We start from the raw sequence: 19,714 nt of genomic DNA on the forward strand, positions 1-19,714 counted from the left end.
TTTTTATTTCCTAAGTGATTCATGTGATTTGTTCCCTTGCAAGCAAAACAACTGAACAGAAACAATTTATTTTGAATAGACTTTGCGCAAAGTTTTACATTTTTCTTTGGAAGGTATCACTTAGGTACAATCTATAATGATATTTGCAAAGCAAGTAATGTTTTTAGAGTTACATTAATCCTGTCTTCTACTCCTTGATCCTTTAACCTAACCCTGCTGTAGCAGAGACTGGCATGTTTCATCCTGGTAAAAATTTTTCAATATGTGTTTATTTGCAATGCGGATGTGTAATTCATAATACAAGAAGGAAGAGAAAAAAACCCCAAACCGTAACACTTTGAAACTTTTCTAGTCTTGAAGAATTGGTGAAAGTGGCAAGACCCATTGCCAAGATAATTTTAAACTCCTAGCCTGGGGATGCTCCTTCTTCATGATGTCAAACATTTTAAGGTCCTCTGCATCAAGCAGCCAACCCAGCATTGATATTGTCACAAGACCAGGCAATCGAGAAACACACTGGACAAACGCCGTCACTGTCGGTGCACTGGCTTTGATCTGATGTGTGAATATGCGGCTAATGTCCAGCTCTTTTAAAGCAGGCATGTTATCAAGTGTTCTAAAGAAGTTTCTCCAACCAGGTTCTGTAACGTCATGATTTGCTGACAGCAAGAGGTTTTCGAGCTGCTGGAAACCTCCACAGTTTGCAACCTTTGCTGCAAAAATAAACAGACATCGATAAGGATTTAGAAATGCTCCAAACGCATATGAAACATGAAAAAACAATACAGTGAAGCTGAGGTATTGTACATTAAAAATAAAACAAAAGTTGTTGCTATTAGGTTGAAAAAGCTAAAACTTGGAACTCAACTCATTTAAGCATTTTAATACCTCAGACTGAGGAGACTGACAAAGTAGAGGATACTTTAGCAGGCACATTAATGTCTAGTAGAATAGGATACCATGTGTTCACGAGTGTTCGAATACCACTCTTACAGAGCAAAGCAAATACGCCAACTCATGCAACCACTGGAGGTCAGAGACCAAATCAGCTTTGCACAGATGCAAGATACTGAGTTTAACAATGCCCGTGTACCATCACATATGCTCTTCAGTCTTGCCTTACGGTCAGCCTACCTACAAGATTGTCATCAAGTCACTATATATCCTAAAATGTACGTCAAAAATAAAGGAAGATGATGTGACAGACTTAGCATTTGCTTACAAAAAAAGACATTTTCCCTGTCCTACATATGAGATGATAGTTTTAAGACTATAGTAAATAAGTATTAAATTCAAGAAATATTTTGGTAATACACAGTTTTAACAGCTAGGGCATGTAAGCTAATATAACTAGCAATGAAGTTACGAAGCTCTATTTTAAGTCAGTCTTTTTCCACTGATTATTTTTCTTGTAATTTACGTTGCTTTGTAGAAGACAAGGGGAACTAAGGAGGCATTTCAAAAGAGGTTTCAGCAAAGTCTAGTATATAAGCAGTCTGAATACACTTGGATGAGCAAGAAATATTTTGGGCTGTGTGTAGTACAAACAAGAAGTGATACCCATTAAAAATTACAAATAATTTGGAATTGTTGGAATGTATCAAACAGGAGATTATCCTGAAGCAGTATCTTCTCTACTCAGAAATGTTATTTCATGTTTGAAGTTCTCTCCTTTAAACTTACCTATTTCTAACAGGCTGTCATCACCCAGACATGTGATAAATGAGAAGCATCTGAGGTGTGTCAGGTGTAGACACTGCTGAATAACCAGTTTGGCTGCAGACTTTATTCCCTTCCCTGAAGGAAGGATGAGCTCCTCCAGGTTAAGAAGAACACCTAAATTGTATGCTGCAGAGATAAGAAGATGACCTTTCCTGTTAAGATTAAACAAGTACACATTTCCTAAATCTTGTAATGACAATGAGTGACAGCAGCAGAGCCAAGTAAAAAAAAAAAGAATTTCAATTTAGATTCTGGGCACTAGGTTACTATCAGCTTGCTTTCCTCAGGTTCGCCCCTGCCATTGTTGTGAAGGTCGCTTCACTCTAACTCAATAGCTTGAAAAGGTCATTAACAGAAAAGGCAGAACTACTTCTCCAGGAAGGGTCTAAGAGGTCTCATGGGTCCTCTACAGATAAAATGAATATTCCATGTTGCCAAACTCAAGGGGCCCCCAGGAAAGAAAAAGAAATTAGGGTAATCCTTCCTTCCCAAAATGCAAGCCTTTTCAACCTTACCCTGTTCGCTACAGACATGCCTTTTGCAGGAGGACGATCTTGGCTTTCAGAGGTGCTGAGCACCTCTGATTCCATCGTTTAGGACAGCCATCCATCTCACCTGGCTCAGCCCTATCAGAAGGACGTGAACACATGCCCTTCGGCACAAACTGCTTTGTGAGACGTGATTTAACATTCTAGTTCTAGATACTCTCCAATATCTCAAATGGCATTTAAGCAGTTCAAGTTATTTCTTAAGATCTCTAAAAGAACCTGAAACAAAATAATTCTGTCAAGTGCAACAAATGAGATCAGCCGAAAGGAAAGATATGTACAAACCAAACATTTCACAAGCTTCCTTGTCATCAAAAGATTGGCTATTAAGATCCAACACTTTGAGAGAGACAAAATTGGGCAGAGCAGCAGCTAGGAGGAAAGAAAAAAAAATATACACTGTCATTCTTGGAACTTAAAATTAGCAGTTTCTCTCAATTATTAAGTTTTAAAAAGTAAGTTTTCTGTATTTAAAAAATTTCCTACCTAAAGAAAGCAAATATGGATCTCTCAAGAATGACCCAGTTAACTTGATTTCTGTTAATTTTTTGCATGAAGAAATTGCTGCCAGAAGGGATTCAGGATTGAAGTAGCTGGAGCAGTTCAGGTGAAAAACAGAGAGGTCTTGGAAGCTCTTAACAAATTCAGCTACAAAACAAAGAGTTGCAACACTGGAGATTCATTGTATAGTGAATAAAGGTCAAAAATCAGTAAGGTTCTCTTAGCTCCACGTGTGAACTTTACTGTAGAGGGAAGCATCTTCAACCACAACAAAAGCAAGTGAGACAGATAAAGAGATGAATGGGAGCAGTGGCTTGATTTCTCTGTTTACATGTCAAAATCAGATGGCATGGCTTTTATTTTACAACTAGAATCATGATGGATCATTCTGGCCTTAAAATGCAAGCAAGTTTTGCTATAGATTCATTTCTGGTTTCTTTCACATGTGAAAAATATTCTAGTTTTTCAACATTTAGCAGGACTGAAACTCATTAAACACCTTCCCCCTAAACTTATTAGTTTTAGGTACATTGTAAAACCCTATCCAATGGCCAGATACGGAGGGTTCAGTTCTCTGAATGCTGTTGGTTTGTACTGTATGTTTATGCTGAAGTAGAACTGGGTAACTATTATCATAGCGTACACAAAATTGCTTAATCTAGGCGCACTGGAGTGAAAAGTAAGCTTTTTCCTGGAATAAGGCAGTTAAAACAGAAGTCACGACCCACTCATTGGCTTGTCAGAGCAGCTATGCACATGATCTGGACTCAGTTGCCAATTGTGCTGCCGCTCTTCTTCTTCCCAGCAGACTGTGAGTGGTAAGAAGGGAAAATACCCACTCCAGGAAAACAAAGAGCACAGTCCTGCTCATTCCACCATACTAACTTATGGAAGTCTATAATAAAGTTACAGCACTGAGAGGTTCAGCTCCTCTTTTTGTTGCAGTGGTAAACTCAAGCTGTAGGGTAGAAACAATGGGAAGACAACTCAGAGATGCTACATGCCTGTTAAAGAAGAAATTAAAACTGCTACTCAGTATTAACAAGTTATAGTGGAATACAGTACCTAATGTTTTAAAGTGCACCTTACCCAATCTAGAGCTGTTTTCAAGCTTCATTCTGCTCATCAACAATTTCTTCATGTTACAGAGATTTTTGAAGCCATCAGGTATTGTATCAAATACATTGCAGTTCTCACACTGACTCACTGACAGTTCCTCCAGGCAGATGAATTTGTCCAAATTTGAAAAAAGTAGTTCTGCATGAAGCCAGACAAATGTACAATGAAACTGGGTTGATCTGCTTAATCCCTCTGTTCTTCTGACAATTTGCCAAGGATTTTGTAACTGAACTTCACTATCTCACATCCTAACATCTTTGGTTTTCCTTCTCTTGACAGCTGCTTCCTATCCTCCTTGTACCACTCCACTTCCCTGCCAACCCATCCTTTGCTGAGGCTTCTGCTGCTTGCAGCCTGAGCATACGCCTGGCAAGATCCCACAAATGCACCTGCACTGCCCAGTATTCTTCTATTTTGAAAGCCCAGTGCAGGCCCGGTCAGATTTCCCCAAGCAGAAAACGCATGTCCGTCCGTGCCTGCTAGCTTGTCCTCAATACTGCACTGTCCTCTGCTGAAGTGCAGTTCTGCCTCTCTAGTGACATACCCCTCTTTTCGATCAAAAACCAGTATTGAGGTCTTTGTCTGAAATTAGGGGCGAGGATGGAAATCTGTTAATGCAGAATGGCTGCCTATCCCCTTAAATGCATATGGTAGAAGACAACTTTATTATTCATAGTATGGAGCTGTTCAGTTGTCAGGCACCAAGGGGAGAGGAAGAAAAAGGGAACTAGAGGAAAAAATTACATTCTGCCGAAATTCAGTTTGCTGTACCTGGCATTTCTTTTTCTTCTACCTCAAGACATTCCAGAAAAGACATTGAGAGAAGTAGTTCTTGCTCTGTTTTGCTCAAGTTAAGATGATGTAGACTACATTTTTTAAAATGTTCTTTGTACTGTTCAATAGCAGGTCGGATAACTTCTATGAATCCAGGACTGTTATTCAGCTGAAGTTCAATATAATCCGAAACGGAAAACAGTGTCATCAAATTTCTGAGGTCAGCTTCCTGAAATGAACTGATGTTGCTGAATGTACATTTTAAAAGCTGCATCTTCCCTGTTGTAAGTACAAAAGGACGCATGATGGAGTCTGGTAGATGTCTTCGTATCAGTGAAAGGAAGGTGTCAATGTCTTTTTCTTCTTTTTTCACTTTTTGTGCCATGTCATTACAAAGTGTAAATGCAGGAGCATAATCCCGGTCAATTGTTGGCATCTCCAGTGAAGAATAGCAAGAACCTATTGCAGATATATTAAATTCCTGTTTGTGTTCACTTCCTTGTACTGCAATCTGAAAACTACTGGGTAGGGACAGCGATTCTGGGTAATCCTGAAAAAAATGCAACTCAGATTTTCTTGGTGATAAAAATGAATGTAAGTGAATATCTTTGCCTCTTAGGAACTGAAGAATGATTGGGGCACACACAGAGATGGTATTACTCTCATAAGCTACAGAAGTTGCAAAGCCCAGTAAATACTGCATGAAAACTGGAAGAAGCAGTTTTGGATTAATAGAACTTAACTGGTCAATGAACAACATTCTTATTGGAAGGTCTGAATGGTGCTGCAGATGTTCATCATCTTCTGACTGGCTTTCCAATGACTCCTTGCAGTCAATCAATTTAAATAAATAGGATATAATTTGGGGTACTGCTTTGGAAGAAAAGCTGCAAGTATAAGCCAATAAAAAATTATAGCGCCCAGCAACTTTTCTAAATGTGTTGATTTGCTGCAAGTACTGCAGCCCTCTCTCCAGTTTTTCTTTTTCATCAGAAACCAGGAGCTCACTCAGTCTTCTCCCTGCAAGAAACTCCTGGAACAAGGGGTGAAAGAATTTATAAACTGGATGAAGCCTTTGGGCAGTAAATTTGCTCAGTAAACCCAGCCTAACAGCTTCATCTCTGTCAACTCCTGCTTCAGATAGATCATACTCAGTGAAATCAAAGGATGGCTTGAAAAGACCAGTTAAGGCAAGCTCACCACATGAGGAAAACATAGCTAGTACGTGTTCTCTTTCTTCACTGTATTTTAGTAAGTGATAGAGCAGATAGGCTTTAAAAATAGCCTTATCACTGATTATGTTACCCTTTGGGTGCTGTACCCAATATGCAGCAAGAGACACCATAAAAAGTGGTGTCTTTAGAATGGTCTGCATAGACTTTTTAGACTCCACCTGAAAGACAAGCTGCTCCACAAGGTCAATGTTGTAGGAGAACAATTTCTTTAGTACATACAGAGTGCTGGACAGAGGGAACTCCGCAATGCTTAAAGTGGTTGTTGCGTACTTGCGAAATTCTCTCGTCCTGTTAGTACGGACAGCAACAACCAAACAGTGCTGGTAGAGATGGTTTCTTTGTATAAGTTCTTGTACAGCTTGGGGCACTGAATTCGTCTCACTGTAGTCATCCAAAAGAAATAAGACCTGGTTTTTCAGTGGCTGGATTACGTCTCTGAGAGTTGTTTCTGTTAATGGTCCTACAAATCCTACTGGTTGATTGCATATAATATCAGCCATGCTCTGATCTGATCTTGCATGAATCAGGGAGAGATAAAATACAAACTTAAACCTGCTGAGAATGGGGCAGCAGCCTGAGGCCCAAAGAAGAGCTATTTTCCTGAGAAATGCGGTTTTTCCACTTCCTGCTTCACCTTCCAGCACGATAGTGGAGTTAAGGTTCGCAAGAATTTCATGAAAAAAGAGCTGCTGTATTGGCTGATCATTAATATCCTTTGAGACAACTGATAGGTCCCCATAGAGTAATTTCAAGTCAATAGCCAAATGGTTTGAGTTCCCAAAGGAAGACAATTTGCTGAAGCTCCTATTGTTGTAAGCCTTTGTAAGTTGTTCGGTCAAGTTCTTTGCTTCTTGAAGACGCTGACTTTCAACAAGTGTCATGTCTGCAAAAAGGATGAAATTAAATAATAAAACCTAGTGAACAGTTGATTCTGCACACAAAAGACAATATAGTCAGCTGTGCATTAAATTGGAGTAATAAGAACCTGAGATTTTCTAGATAATGAAAAAAACTGGTATAACTTCTGGATAAATCAAGTTCCCACAGTTTCTCTTTGTCCTACTCAGTTGGCTTTGCACCCATCTGGTTTACTGTGGGGTTAGTTTGTGTGTAGCAAGTAATCAAGTGATAAAATTGAGCTAAAAAGCCTTGCTGGACCTGACCTAGCTCTGTGCAGAGGCATGCTGGTATGTCAGTGCAACGATCCCTAGCCTTCCATGGTCTGAAAAGAATAATTAGCTCAGATGCAGCACTGTGTCAATAAACAACTGACTTGCCAGTCTCGCAAGCAGGCTCAGAGAGTGGTGAAGACACGTTCAGTTGGCACCATGCAGACAAAGTAGTGTTAAACTTGACCTAAACATCCTTTCTGGACCCACATTAGCTTCCTACAGAGCCACTGCGCCTCTGCACCACGCTCTGTAAAGCTGTTGCTCTGCCAGGGTTTCTAAGTTCTGGTACAGAGCATTGATTCTGGATAGAGCCAGCTGTGTTGCCTGTGCCCATAGTACAGTTTATCCACAAAACAGATAATATGTCCTAAAATAAATGTGTGGGGGCTGTACTTTGGTATTTCCGAACAGCTGAAATAAAGTAAATGTACTTTTAGACTGATGTAATTATACAGATATGCAGTATATGTATTGCCAAAAAACCCCACAGTAATCTGTCAATATCAAATGAAGCAGTACCATTTTATTCTTTGCATATGCAACAAAAGTACAATGAACCCCAGAAATGCTCACTGGCCCTTCCTGCACTTCACCAAGAGATGACACCAGAGAGCTCCTTTGCTAAATTTCAGACATGATAGGGTATATTTATGCCATAGCCTGGGGATCTAGGACTTCTTATCAGAAACAGCCCCAGTCACTTGCAGTAAAATGGCGATGTATGTGTCGGTGAATACAAAGAATGAACAAACGCCTTCATTAATAAACTGACAACTATGACTTTTATTGTTCCCTCTGCCATTTCAGTACCTTGAGGTTTAAAACTATTATTATGCTTTCAGCGCTCTAAAATGTGCTTTTAGTGCCTTCAAAAATTACAAAACAGCTCCATCTGATACATATATCCCAAATAATTTTGGCATTTCTGGGAAGCAGTAATAGCTGGTTTGTGGATTAACAGAAAGCTGCTAAAAAAAGCATCTGGGCAGTACCAGCACAGCAAATTTACTTTTGAATTACAAACTCAGTGCTTGCACATCAGTACTGTTCTGCAGCAACTCAGTGCAAACTCGTTGTGTATGAACTTTTCCTTCAGAAATCCACACATGTATCAACAAAACCGCTCCCTTGAAATGGCCATTGTATTTGGAAAAAGGAAGCATCAGAAGCAAAAGATATTGGAAGGTTATACCATCTTAGTTTCTTTTGTATCTAAAAGTATGTACATATAATATGTAGTACACAGCTGATATACATTCGCAATTTTCCTCAACATGAATGAAAAAAACCATACCATATTGTGACAAAATAATTTAGTTTGCTTATATGCCTCACCTGCACAGAACTGACTTTCCCCTGCTAAGGGATTGGTTTATATTCATAATCACAAAAGCAGCAGTAGCTGACAGATTCTCTATTTGTTGTCTCTATGTATGGACAATCCATAAATCCTAACTCAGTCCTTACTTCAATGAAAATTTTGTCTTACTAAGTAAGGGCCAAAACCAGAAAACCATTAACAAACTTCTCAAACTAAAATGTAAATTCAAGTGAGGCTGCACAGTACTTACCAGCTCTTACAGAATTTAGGGTTGCTTTCTCTTCAAGGTTTGCTTTACAGGGAGTTTGCTAGAACAAAAATAAATCCAGTTATACTCCCTTACATATTTATTATTTAGTTCAGACTGAGTTGCTTAGGTACCGGCAAGCACCAGCAGCTGCAAGGGCAATTTACAACAGATGCAGTACTAGCTCTGTATTTTGCAACACTAGCAAAATGCTTTTACTCCTCTGAGAAGCAGGACCCGAGCCACAACGCCCCTCTGTCTTCATCTCTCTCTCTCTCCCCTGTAAGCTTCTTCCATCCCAGGGTTTTGCTGCCTGCCAAGGGTACGAGGCCCAGCTCTGATACGACACATGCATAACCTTGACGCAGAGTGCCGAGAGAAAGCCGTGAGACGGTCTGCAAAGATGCAGGAAAGGTACCGCTACAGGCAGAGGGAGCAGGGTGAGACAGGCGGCTGATGGCCGGAGGACTCTGCCGTGTGCCTGCCCAGCAAAGACCTTCGTTTGCCTGAGCAGGGTGGTGAGCATGCTAGGGCTCAGCCTCAGAGCTCGTAACATCCCATCTATCTTTAGCATGAGTTAGCAAATAAATAATCGCTTTGTACTTCTCAGTTGTGTATATCCTCAAGGAGCCTGAACAAACCGACCCAAGAGAGGAGCTGTGAGGTCTCCCACAATAACACGTCCTGCGCAAAACCTCTCCACTAGCTTCCCGCAGTCCCACAAACTGGGACTCAGCTTTCCCCCTGCCACCAGCCTCTCTGCAGCGGCCTCTCGACAGCCCTGCGGTTCCCGTGGCCGTGCCCGGCACCCCAGGCTGGCCTGCTTTGCTACCGACAGAGCAGCCCAGGGGCCCGGGCGCTGTTGCACACATTACAATTTGCCAGCAAAGGATGACTACTGTTAGTTACTAAAAAGCTGATTGCCGGTAGCTGCCCTGCAGAGATGCTTTCTCCACAACTTGGGTGAATGCCTGCCGGCAGGCAGCTACTTTATGGGGGTACGTGTTTGAACACCGCGGGTACCTGAGCCACGAGGGCTCAGAAACACCTTTACAGAGGCAGAGGGGAGCTGCCGCTGCCGGCACCATGCCGAGGCGGGTCACATACCCCCCACCCATTCAGCAGCCTCTGAAACACAGTGAATTGAAAAGGTTGTCTGGGATGGACGGCTGCAATAAGCTGCTGTTGCTGCTCGTTCTGCACACACGTGCGCGGAGGGTCCCTGTAACTGTATCATCTAAAACTGCAAAGCAAGAAAATGGCTTCACTAACAGCAAATACTGCACACTAGCGCAAACCTGTGCAGACTGTAATGTCGACGGGCTCTCTGGGTGCTCTTCCAGTGACTTTCCAAGTACCTCCAAGCAGTTGGAACTAGAATGATGTTTTCAAAATACACAGCAGTTAGCGTAATGCATGGCTTCTATTGCTTATATTTGGCAGAAAGATGGAGCTATTTCACAAACATTCCTTTTGTTTGGAAGCTTTTAGTGTATTTCTACATTTAAACGTCAATTAAAAAAAAGGGTTTTCACAGAGGCATTATGTGCTATACACTCAAGGAACATATAGTTATTTATATACATTTAAAGTAGTATTAAAAAAACAACAGCAAAAGTGTATGGCAACTTTCATCACACAGCAGAAAATTGTCTTAAGATACTCTGTCACTCACTCAGGGAACCATTTTGCATGTCCTTCCCTAGGATCTTCACCTTCTTCCCATTTGTGTAAGCAACCTGCACAGTTGAAGCACTGTACCTTATCGCCTTCTCCTGTAAGCAAGAAATGATGCACTTCAAAAATGGTCACGTACATGATTTTTTCCTTACTAACATGCCAGCAGCATAAAGACTGCAACAATGCAGCTGTTTCTTGAGTTTACTTCGGTGACGTCTATCTCTTCCTGGAATTACATGCTTTTTAGATCACGAATAAGAAAAATTAAATCAAGGAAAAGAAAATGCCATAGAATTAAGAGATGTGCCATTATTGTCCTTTTAGTGACACCAGACAAATGAATATACGAGTGTTCAGATAAATGCTTCCTCCTTTTTAAAAACATATCCTCCTTGCAAGTCTTTGCTCTGGCTTTCACCTCAGACAAGGTCATTCCATTTCGATTCCCTTGCTCCAGCTTTTGCAAAAGCCATTCTGATTTTGCAGCTGCATTATTCTCCTTACTGAAAGCTAAAGAAAGATTTTAATTAGGTACCAGGACTATCTTGAACCTCTCTCCCAGCTGCATTGGAAAGTGGATCTTTTACTTGTCCTGTGTTTATACAGCTAACAAACTTGGTTCAAACCTGTATAGAAGAACCCGGCTTTAGCAAGAGCAGTGGCTTCAACACGGGCTTCTGCTGGCCAAGTTTTAAAAGAGTCCAGTCGAACTCCTTCATCCTCAAAGATGTTCAAGACGAGATCACCTTTGCAACCAAAGATACTTGGTTAGTTAGGAAAGCTTTAGCCTGCTATCAGATTCTCCAATGCAGGAACAGAACTAGATTGCATATATCCCAGGCTTACAGCAAAGCAAAACCAGGACTACACAACCGTATCTTTCAGACAATTATAAATGTATATTCTTGATGTATAGTACAGATGAAAATCTCTGTTTTTCTTTCAAAGCCTTCAGGTTTCATTTATTTCTCATCTCTCTCTTACAAATGCAAGTGAGATAGATCTACTCAAGCAGCATGTTTTACGTTTAGCTTCTACAGAGAACAAAATTTTACTTGTAGTAAAAGCTTCAGAAATACAGAACCAAGCTTTCATTGTTAAGGGTGATGTACAAGAAAAATATGAAGGCATTATTTTCTAATGAAAAGCGAATAGACAGTGGATTCTATTTTCTTACCTGTTGCAGTAGACAAATTCTCCTTGATAAGGGAACATGTGAAATGCCTTCCCTAAGTGGAAAATTAAAAATTAATACTTATTTCTATTATGCATTCTATTTTCATTTCACCCTTTGGCTAGACAAAAGAAATAACTATCATATATAAACAGGGCTAGTACTAAGCATCAACATTTTAAATGCTTTCAGTTTGAGAATTTTCTGAAACAGAATTGACTAATGACAGGTTACTATTAATGAGAAGAAATGGCTCTCCTCAGGCAGTAGCAGCTCTAAAGAAAGAAAGATAGCACCGATGCTCTTAAGATATCCGAGATGGTGTTTTCCAAGTGACACTTGCAGCCCTCTCATCTTACATCAGCTAATGGGTTTCGCTTCCAGATTTTTTGAGATTTTTGAGGCATAGGGGTTTTAATCACGAAAGATCTAACATATATTATATTTCTTCTGATGAAAACAAGTCCTCCAAACAAAGATGAAGTGATACCAGAGCTGGTGGGTTAGAGTTCACCTAACCTGACTTCAGCCATGCAGAAGTGCTTAGTTTAGCACTTTCACCTACAATCTTCCTAATAGTCAATATATATGTATAGGTGCCATGAGGAGTTAATTAATCCATCTGCCTTTGAGTAGGATAAATGCCAATTAGGTGTATGTTGCTTTTCATCAATGGACTTCCTAGGTACTGCCGCAGCAAGCAGCTTGGATGCACACATCAAAATAAACTTACATGAAACAAATTCCACCTAGAGTGCACAGTGTTAATTACATATGCAATTATATCCAGCTTTTGGGTTTTTGGGGTATTTTTTAGGAGGAAGAGGGTGGAAATCAGGGTCAAGGCCTAATTTGCCTGTCTTCAAGTCCCATATAGCAACTCCTTGGGGTGTATTCCATGATAAAGGAAGATTGAAAGAGATGACAAGATTACCACCACTCCAACAAATCCACTGTAGGTTTCAATGTACTTTTTAATTTCCTCACTTGATTTCTTACTTTGAAGGAATTCACATCTACAAAAAAACCCAAAATGTTATTCCTAAGCATTAATTCCAATTACAATTCTGGAAGCAGTGTTTCAGTTATTAAGAGTTGCATGCTCAGGACTTTTCACAACAGAAAGACAATGGAACAAAGGCAAACTTTTTGGTGCCGTCAGCATCGTTCATGCAACATAGTGACTGTCTGAGAGAATAATCAGCTGGCTTTTGCTCAGTGAAAAGCCCATGGGAGATCTCTAGAAAGTATGTAAAACAATATACAGAGAGTAATTATAAGGTTAGGGATAGTAGATTTGTACAGTTCAGTTCTCAAAAATAAAGATCTGCTGAAATCAATTGTCTGAACATAACAACCTTGAAGACAAATATGTGGGGTTTGTTTTTTATTTCTTTACTTTCCAGCATTGTTGCTGAGTTAAAAAAGAGATATCAAAACAAATCAACCTTTTTGTACATATAGAAATCTAGTACAGACAGTCAACTTACTGAGGAAACCATTTAGCATGTTCTCTCCAAGGATCATCACCATCTTCCCAATTTCCCAGACATCCACCACAAGCAAAACACTGCACTGTATCTTTCTTGCCTGCATGTAGAGAGTTACAGATCTCAGAGATAATCACACATTTGCGTGTTTTACTTCCTCGCACTCTAGCCACGCGACGAGTATACCAGTGCATATCATTGGTCCAAAATTTGTAGCTAAGGGAAGCCTTTTTCTTTGCTTATCGCAACTGAAACTAAAAGGTTTACAAAACTGCTTAGATTTTCATTTAATTTCAGTTAGGTCAGTCTGGTTCTACACACAGTGCAGATCCAAAAATGAAAATATAAGGCAGATCTTTCCATCAAAATAAAACTTCAGAAATATCTGAGAAATTGTAGAGGCTTGATAGAATAAACTTGTCTTTTTTGTTGGCTATTTTTTAAATTTTGCATTCTAGCTAGTCAGTTTATTTGTAAAAGCTAAGTAAATGAATAATTCTAGAAACCAACAGAATAAGATGGGACAACTAGAATTTCCGTCCCTAAGCTAACATATCGATAGTCAGCATAAATGTGATGGAAGAAAGACAGGTCAGTCAAATGCTGTAATGCCAGTATACAAAATACTCAGGGAAAACTGAGTAAACAGTGCTAGAAGGAATATCAGATCTTAATGATATCTTAGAACAAAATCAAACTAACCAACAAAGAGCAAAGATTTTCTACAGATTGGAATTTCAGGCCTCAGTTCTTGGTCCATGTTACCAGCCAACCAACCAGGGTGACAAAACTGAGTACATAATGCTCAAAGAAATGAGAGAGGCACTGTGGGCAAGAAACAATTGTACCCAGTGACTCCAGTTATCCCCCAAGTGGACTGCACAGATACCACCGTGAGATGCAAAGTAGAGATGACTTTATTTTAGATACTATCAGGCATAATCTCATGGGGCAGCTGGTTAGCAAGTCTACAAGATGATGTGACTTGGTACTGAGAAATGCACTGGGAAGAGCTCAAAGTCTCATAGTGGAAGCGTCACTGTGTAACCATGATCGCAAGTTACTTAGGTACAACATCCCCCACAGGAACAGGGAACTTACTAAGGCTATGTTAAACTTTAAAAACAGGAAGTATATAAAGGTAAGGAAGCTGAAATGGCTGACTAAATAAAACCAATGAAAAAAAAAAAAAAACACAAACACACCAAAAACCCCAACGACTCTCTTACAGGCATTTCAGAGTTTCCTGAAAGATGTTTTACTGGAAATGCAACACCAGCATGTGCTATTTACTAGAAAAGACTTAGGAAAAGTTACAGGAAAGGAGTATGACCAATAGGAAAATAAATCCAATTACAAAAACTAAGAAGGTATCACTCAAAACGCTGAAGCTTTTGAGCAAAGAAAATGGAAGGCTCAAAAGCTCTGACAGATGAAGTGTGAAAATAAAATCAGGCAGGCTGGGAAAAAAAAAAAAAGTCCAAGAGTAACAAGCTAAAGGAATCTAAAACTTCTTCCACATGGCAGGAACAAAAAGGCAGTGAAGAGAGCTGGTAGAGCCAACTGCTAACCAGGCTGTAAAAGAACCATTCAAAGGGGACAGTGCAATTGCAGGGGACTTGAAGTGACATTCTCTGCAATATCTGCATTAATGTTCACTGCAGAAGAATTCAGGGAGATTCCCATTGTCTAAAGCAGTGGGGCCATACAGCAGAAGGTGGATCCAAAACCAAAGCAGTTATGCAACAGATTATGGCTGAGTGGGGAAAACATAATACCAATCTTTAAAAAGCAGCCTGCACCTTTGGGGGAGAGGAAGAGACATCAGATCTATAAGTCTGGCATCTGTTAGAGACAAATAAGCAGAAAAAAGTATAATTATGTCACTGTACAAACCCACGATTAATCCACATCTTAAACAGTGCATGTGATTGAGGTCCCCTGAACTCAAAACATACTGTATTAGAAGAGGAAAAAGTGCAGGGAACAGCAGCAAGGATAATAAAATTGTGGAACACCTTCCACATGAAGAATGGTTGAGTTGCCTATGTTCTTCAGCCTGGGAAAGAAAGCATTTATGGGGGATACAATACATCGCAAAACGATGAGCGGCATGAAAAAACCAATGTTGTACCCATTCAAGTCTTGTAAGTAGACTCGCATCGTTTTATAAATCAAAACAGAAATCCCTGCAAGCATCGCTTCCAATTACCTGCAAAGAAAAACCCAGCTCTGGCCAGTGAATCAGGCTTTGTTCCTCGGGCATAGAATGGCCATCCGTCAAAGGACTGCAGCCTTGCGTCCTCCGCGCTGTACCTGTAGGCGTGCTCTGCTAGGTTCTTCTCCAACTTCTGAACACGTACATCGTACTTTGAAATATTACCCACCTCTTTGCCCAGGACAAATTCACAAGTGGGAGAAAATTTCTTGTGCTGTTCGTTCGGGGTACATCTAAGCTTCATGGCAAATAAAACTAATCCACAGCAAAAACACTGCACGCTGGATTTAACACCCGTGTGATAAAAGCCAGCAGCTGCCATTTCTGTGAAAGACCATGATGAATGAAATGTATAGGACAAGAAGGACTTTAATCTATTGTGTTCATTTCTCATGGTAGGGTTGTAACCCTTCTGCAGCTGCTTGCGGACTTCTTGGAATTCTGCCTCCAAGTCTTTGGCAAACTTGTGAAAATCAAAGGCTCCATGCGGGAAATGAGCTTGCAATGCGGAAGGATTCAGCTCATGTATTTCATTCTCATTTGTCTCTGCTGTAGGGTCCTCTTTGGCAGACATTTTCTGAAAAAACAAGGAAGACTACCAAATTATATTACGCGCATCTTTTAGATAACATTCAGTCATCACCTCTGTTATGTTAATAACACGTTTTTTACGGGTTATAAATATTTGATTTCACCTTACTAAGAAGCAATAAGTTAACGGTAGAGTTGGTATGAACAGGTGTATTATTAAATCTGACTAGCCAATTTGAGACTTCTGCAAACTCTGACTGACCACTGCCCTTATAACAATAACAGCAAGTATCCTGAAGCCTTTACAACCAAAATGGGGAGAAAGAAAGAGACATAAACAGGTGAGATTTGAGCAAGATGACACCGGTGGCTGGCAGACTGTAAGAGCTTCATCCTGTAGCTTAAAAACCTAGAAAGGCCTCAGTAAACCAACACACCTCTATCATCTCAATTCTTCCATCTCAAAGCCATGACTGAATGTTGCTAGCGTATTTTGAATTTCTCCTTAAATTAGGAAAAAAAAAAGGTGGCAAGACATGCAATGCAAATGGAAGACAGGAAGCAGAAATGAAAAACAGAAAAAAATAATCAAAGCAAGCAACTGTTTTACTGCAGTATTTTTAATTGTTAGCTGTTTTCAACATAAGCAGTGACTAGCAGGAACTGCATAATCCTTCGTGAGAAGGAACTGGGAATTCATCATCACAAAACAAAATTAATTTGGCAATGAAATTTATTGCCAAATTCATACTGTCAATACTTCTCTCCAATAAAGTGGTTTTATTAAATGTGTGGTATTTCCACTAGTCTTCTCAACTGTAGCTTATCTTGTGGAACTAATGACTTTTTGTCGTTATTAGTACTGCGGTAAGACAAGTGTAGGAAATATTTTGCTATGTGATGGTTCAGAACACATCAAACACGTCTACAGTTCAGCTCCATATAGTCAAATTCTGCTCCCCACACCTCCAAAGAGCTTTGCTTTGTTTTCTCAAATAACTGAGGGATCTCAAGAGATTTACAGCATTTACCAAACAAATTCATCCTTAAGAAAGTGATTCTAAATCCAGAATCTCCAACCTGTTGGAGAGTAAAAACTCTTTTTCACTGGTTATAAAAATCTCATTCTCCTCTCACAGGAAAATGTACGCTAAACAATTTAAATGCTTTCAAATCCCAAGGCAAAAAGTGCTGCAAAAGTTGTAAAAGTCTTCAAGTTCTATTATATTTTGAGAAGTTACTTTCATGAATTGCACTATGGGCACCACGTTTATTTTTCCTAAATATGGAAACGTGATTCTCGTTCAAATTTGATGACTTTAAAAATAAAATTCATCTACTCTCATTCCTTCAGCCAGGAGCCTGCACAATCCGGTAATGCTTCAGAGTTAGTACTTTGTGGCATTTTTTCACGCATAAGCTACATCACAATCTAGAATTAAAACTGTTCCTCACATTGCATGAGACAGACCAGGATGCCATGTAAGTTCTTCAGGAGTTGCGGTTGTTATGCAAACTAAATCCAGACATTTCTTTTACTCATATTTTAATTAATATATTTTCAGCACTTCCGCTCTTGGAAATTAGTTATGAGCATTAATACAGATGGTAACTTTTATTCCTGCCAGGAAAGTATAAAGTGGACAGTAAAGCAAGGGCACTCACCTTTCCGAAATCCCCTTCGCTCCACACGGTAGCGCGCTCTCTGGTCTCACGGTGCCTTTCAGCCTCAAACTTCTTGCCACAGTTGTGTCCCCAGCCCCACCAGAGGATGTTTTTGTCTTTTTCTCTCTTCCCTCAACCCTTTATGTCCAAACCATATTGTGCAACATCTTCAGGAAGTACAAGAATTTCTCACAGGCCTGCTAGTAACCTCGCCGATTGACTAACCTTGCGTCAGATCCCGTAAATACGGAAATACAAGAACGAAGCAGGCTGGAGCTTCCCACAAGCAAGGGAGACTTGAGAACCAGTGAATCCCAGTCAAAGAGTACAGATGAAGGAGCCATTTCCTCCATGCTGCTTTAAATACAAAGGCCACAGCTGAAATTCTTTACACATCAAAGAAATGTTGCCCTGACAGCGATTTTTCAGGACCTAGTTTGAACTGCTCTTCCTATCAGACAAGAAGGGTGGAAAACGACAAGCCAAATTATTACTCAGACCACAACCAAATAAAGGAGTATATGGCCACAACTTCTACACAGCTTCTACTTCCAAGTATGTTATTTTCATGTCTAGCAAGAGAAAAAGCTAGAACAGATTTAAAGTGTTTTGACAAAACCTTTTTTTTTCCACTAAGAAATGCTGACTGTGAAGATGAAAGTAGTATGAGAAAACATCGTATCAAGAGGCTGTCACCAGTATCAGAATATCTAAGAGCCAGATGCTTAGGGCAGCCCTACTAGACCACACCAAAACCCATGAACATGTAATTTTTCTGCTAGTTTTTAGGACACCCTTACAGTAACAGGCACTGCAATCACCTGATAGCACAAAGGGGTTATACGGATTGTTTGACTCAGCACAAAATGAAACACAGATGCTGAAACAGTCATTTTTCTGCCAGCACAGTAGAATTACTGCATTCCAGCCAGACTGCAGGCATAAATAGTAGAAAAAGCACAGAAGGAACTATGTTAACAATTGAGAATTTGCGTATTTAAAGGATTTGAAATGAAAACTGTCTGTGAAAAGTGAGAAGTAGCATGTATTGTTTGTATGCGGCGAGTGTGAAAAACAGGGAACTAACTTACGGGTTTGCTTTTTTTCTGTGTGCTTGTTTGAACTTTCAAGATTCAGTGGTTGCTGTTCCTAATCTGACAACAAAACTTACAATTTTAAAAATTAAGTCAGATGCATCCAGAGTAACTCAGTCACAGATGTATTACAAACGTCACAAGATGACTTCAGAAAATCCAATGTGACGTCCTGCTTTAGACTGCACCATCACAACCTGCTCTTACTGAGGTGTATGTAGCATGTTACGTTCTCACAAGTTCAAATTGCAATCAAACTTTGAACAGACACTGTAAAATCACAGAATCATGGAATGCTTTGGGATGGAAGGGACCTTAAAAGGTCATCTAGTCCAGCCCCCCTGCAATGAGCAGGGACATCTACAACTAGATCAGGTTGTTCAGAGCCCCATCCAGCCTGGCCTTGAATGTTTCCAAGGATGGGGCATCTACCACCTCTCTGGGCAGCCTGTTCCAGTGTTTCACCACCCTCATTGTAAAAAATTTCTTCCTTACATCTAGTCTGAATCTACCCTCTTTTAGTTCAAAACCATTACCCCTTGTCCTATCGCAACAGGCCTGCTAAAAAGTCTGTCCCCATCTTTCTTATAAGCCCCCTTTAAGTACTGAAAGGCCGCAATGAGGTCTCCATGGCAAAGAGTGTCTTGCATTTGTCTCAATTTCCATTCTTCAATGTTCAGATAAGGACAGGTGCTTCCCCTTCTCCCCCCACCTTATTGTCTGTTGCTCTGGGAGCTTAGCCAAGGAGAGAAGACGACTTGCAGTTCTGGCAATTCGTTCTAGCCTCAGAATCAAAACGGCATCGCTGTCTTCAATACTGTGACCATCAAACAATAGTTTGCATAAACTCAAGTCTTACACCTTTGCAAATTCATTGCCTTTCAGTAACCTTACACTCCTACAAGAAAGTGAAACTTAAACCACGCAACTATAGGCACAGCAGTAATAGAATTGTTAGTTTTGAGCTGCATCATTAAAACCTAGAACGTGTTTTCAGCACATTTATAGCAGCTGTATTTGAGTCACCTTAGTGAAGGCCACGGTGAATAGCCACAATACTTGAAATTGATATTTGAAATGTCCCCCAACTAATAGCTCAAACCCACCTTTGTTAAATTCTTATAGAAAATATTTTGATCTATAGAACTCCACCATCCACCAAAAACAAGAGCATATAACAATCAATATGTAAAATACATTTTCAGGGCTCCTTTTTTTAACAA

At 40.0% G+C, this 19,714-nt stretch overlaps 1 protein-coding gene and 1 long non-coding RNA gene across 9 annotated transcripts; one reads left to right on the plus strand and one right to left on the minus strand.

Annotated features, from left to right (window-relative positions):
* Positions 1-50: 50 nt before the first annotated feature.
* NAIP (NLR family apoptosis inhibitory protein) lies at positions 51-19,609 on the minus strand. Of its 8 annotated transcripts, none has more exons than XM_009473248.2 (15): positions 17,398-19,609; positions 15,196-15,778; positions 12,984-13,083; positions 12,428-12,509; positions 11,497-11,548; positions 10,946-11,065; positions 10,315-10,414; positions 9,938-10,013; positions 8,643-8,700; positions 4,662-6,782; positions 3,861-4,028; positions 2,757-2,918; positions 2,556-2,642; positions 1,684-1,848; positions 51-713 (listed from the first exon to the last, which is right to left on the minus strand). In XM_009473248.2, the coding sequence occupies exons 2-15, from the start codon at positions 15,773-15,775 to the stop codon at positions 349-351; spliced, it is 4,236 nt and encodes a 1,411-aa protein (XP_009471523.2). In that variant the 5' UTR covers positions 15,776-15,778; positions 17,398-19,609; the 3' UTR covers positions 51-348. The 8 variants fall into 8 exon arrangements, with proteins under 8 accessions (XP_009471523.2, XP_087597849.1, XP_087597851.1 ...); XM_087741723.1 differs by having other exon boundaries at positions 15,196-15,796; XM_087741725.1 differs by lacking the exon at positions 3,861-4,028.
* On the plus strand, positions 835-9,911 carry LOC148050440 (uncharacterized). Its single transcript, XR_015700970.1, has 4 exons — positions 835-1,172; positions 1,697-1,843; positions 4,794-4,948; positions 8,927-9,911. It is a non-coding gene; the product is annotated as an uncharacterized LOC148050440 (long non-coding RNA).
* Positions 19,610-19,714: the final 105 nt, after the last annotated feature.

Source organism: Nipponia nippon, unplaced genomic scaffold (assembly GCF_047370975.1).
Source record: "Nipponia nippon isolate SJK-2023a ecotype South Korea unplaced genomic scaffold, ASM4737097v1 scaffold_8, whole genome shotgun sequence".
Lineage (NCBI taxonomy): Eukaryota > Metazoa > Chordata > Aves > Pelecaniformes > Threskiornithidae > Nipponia > Nipponia nippon.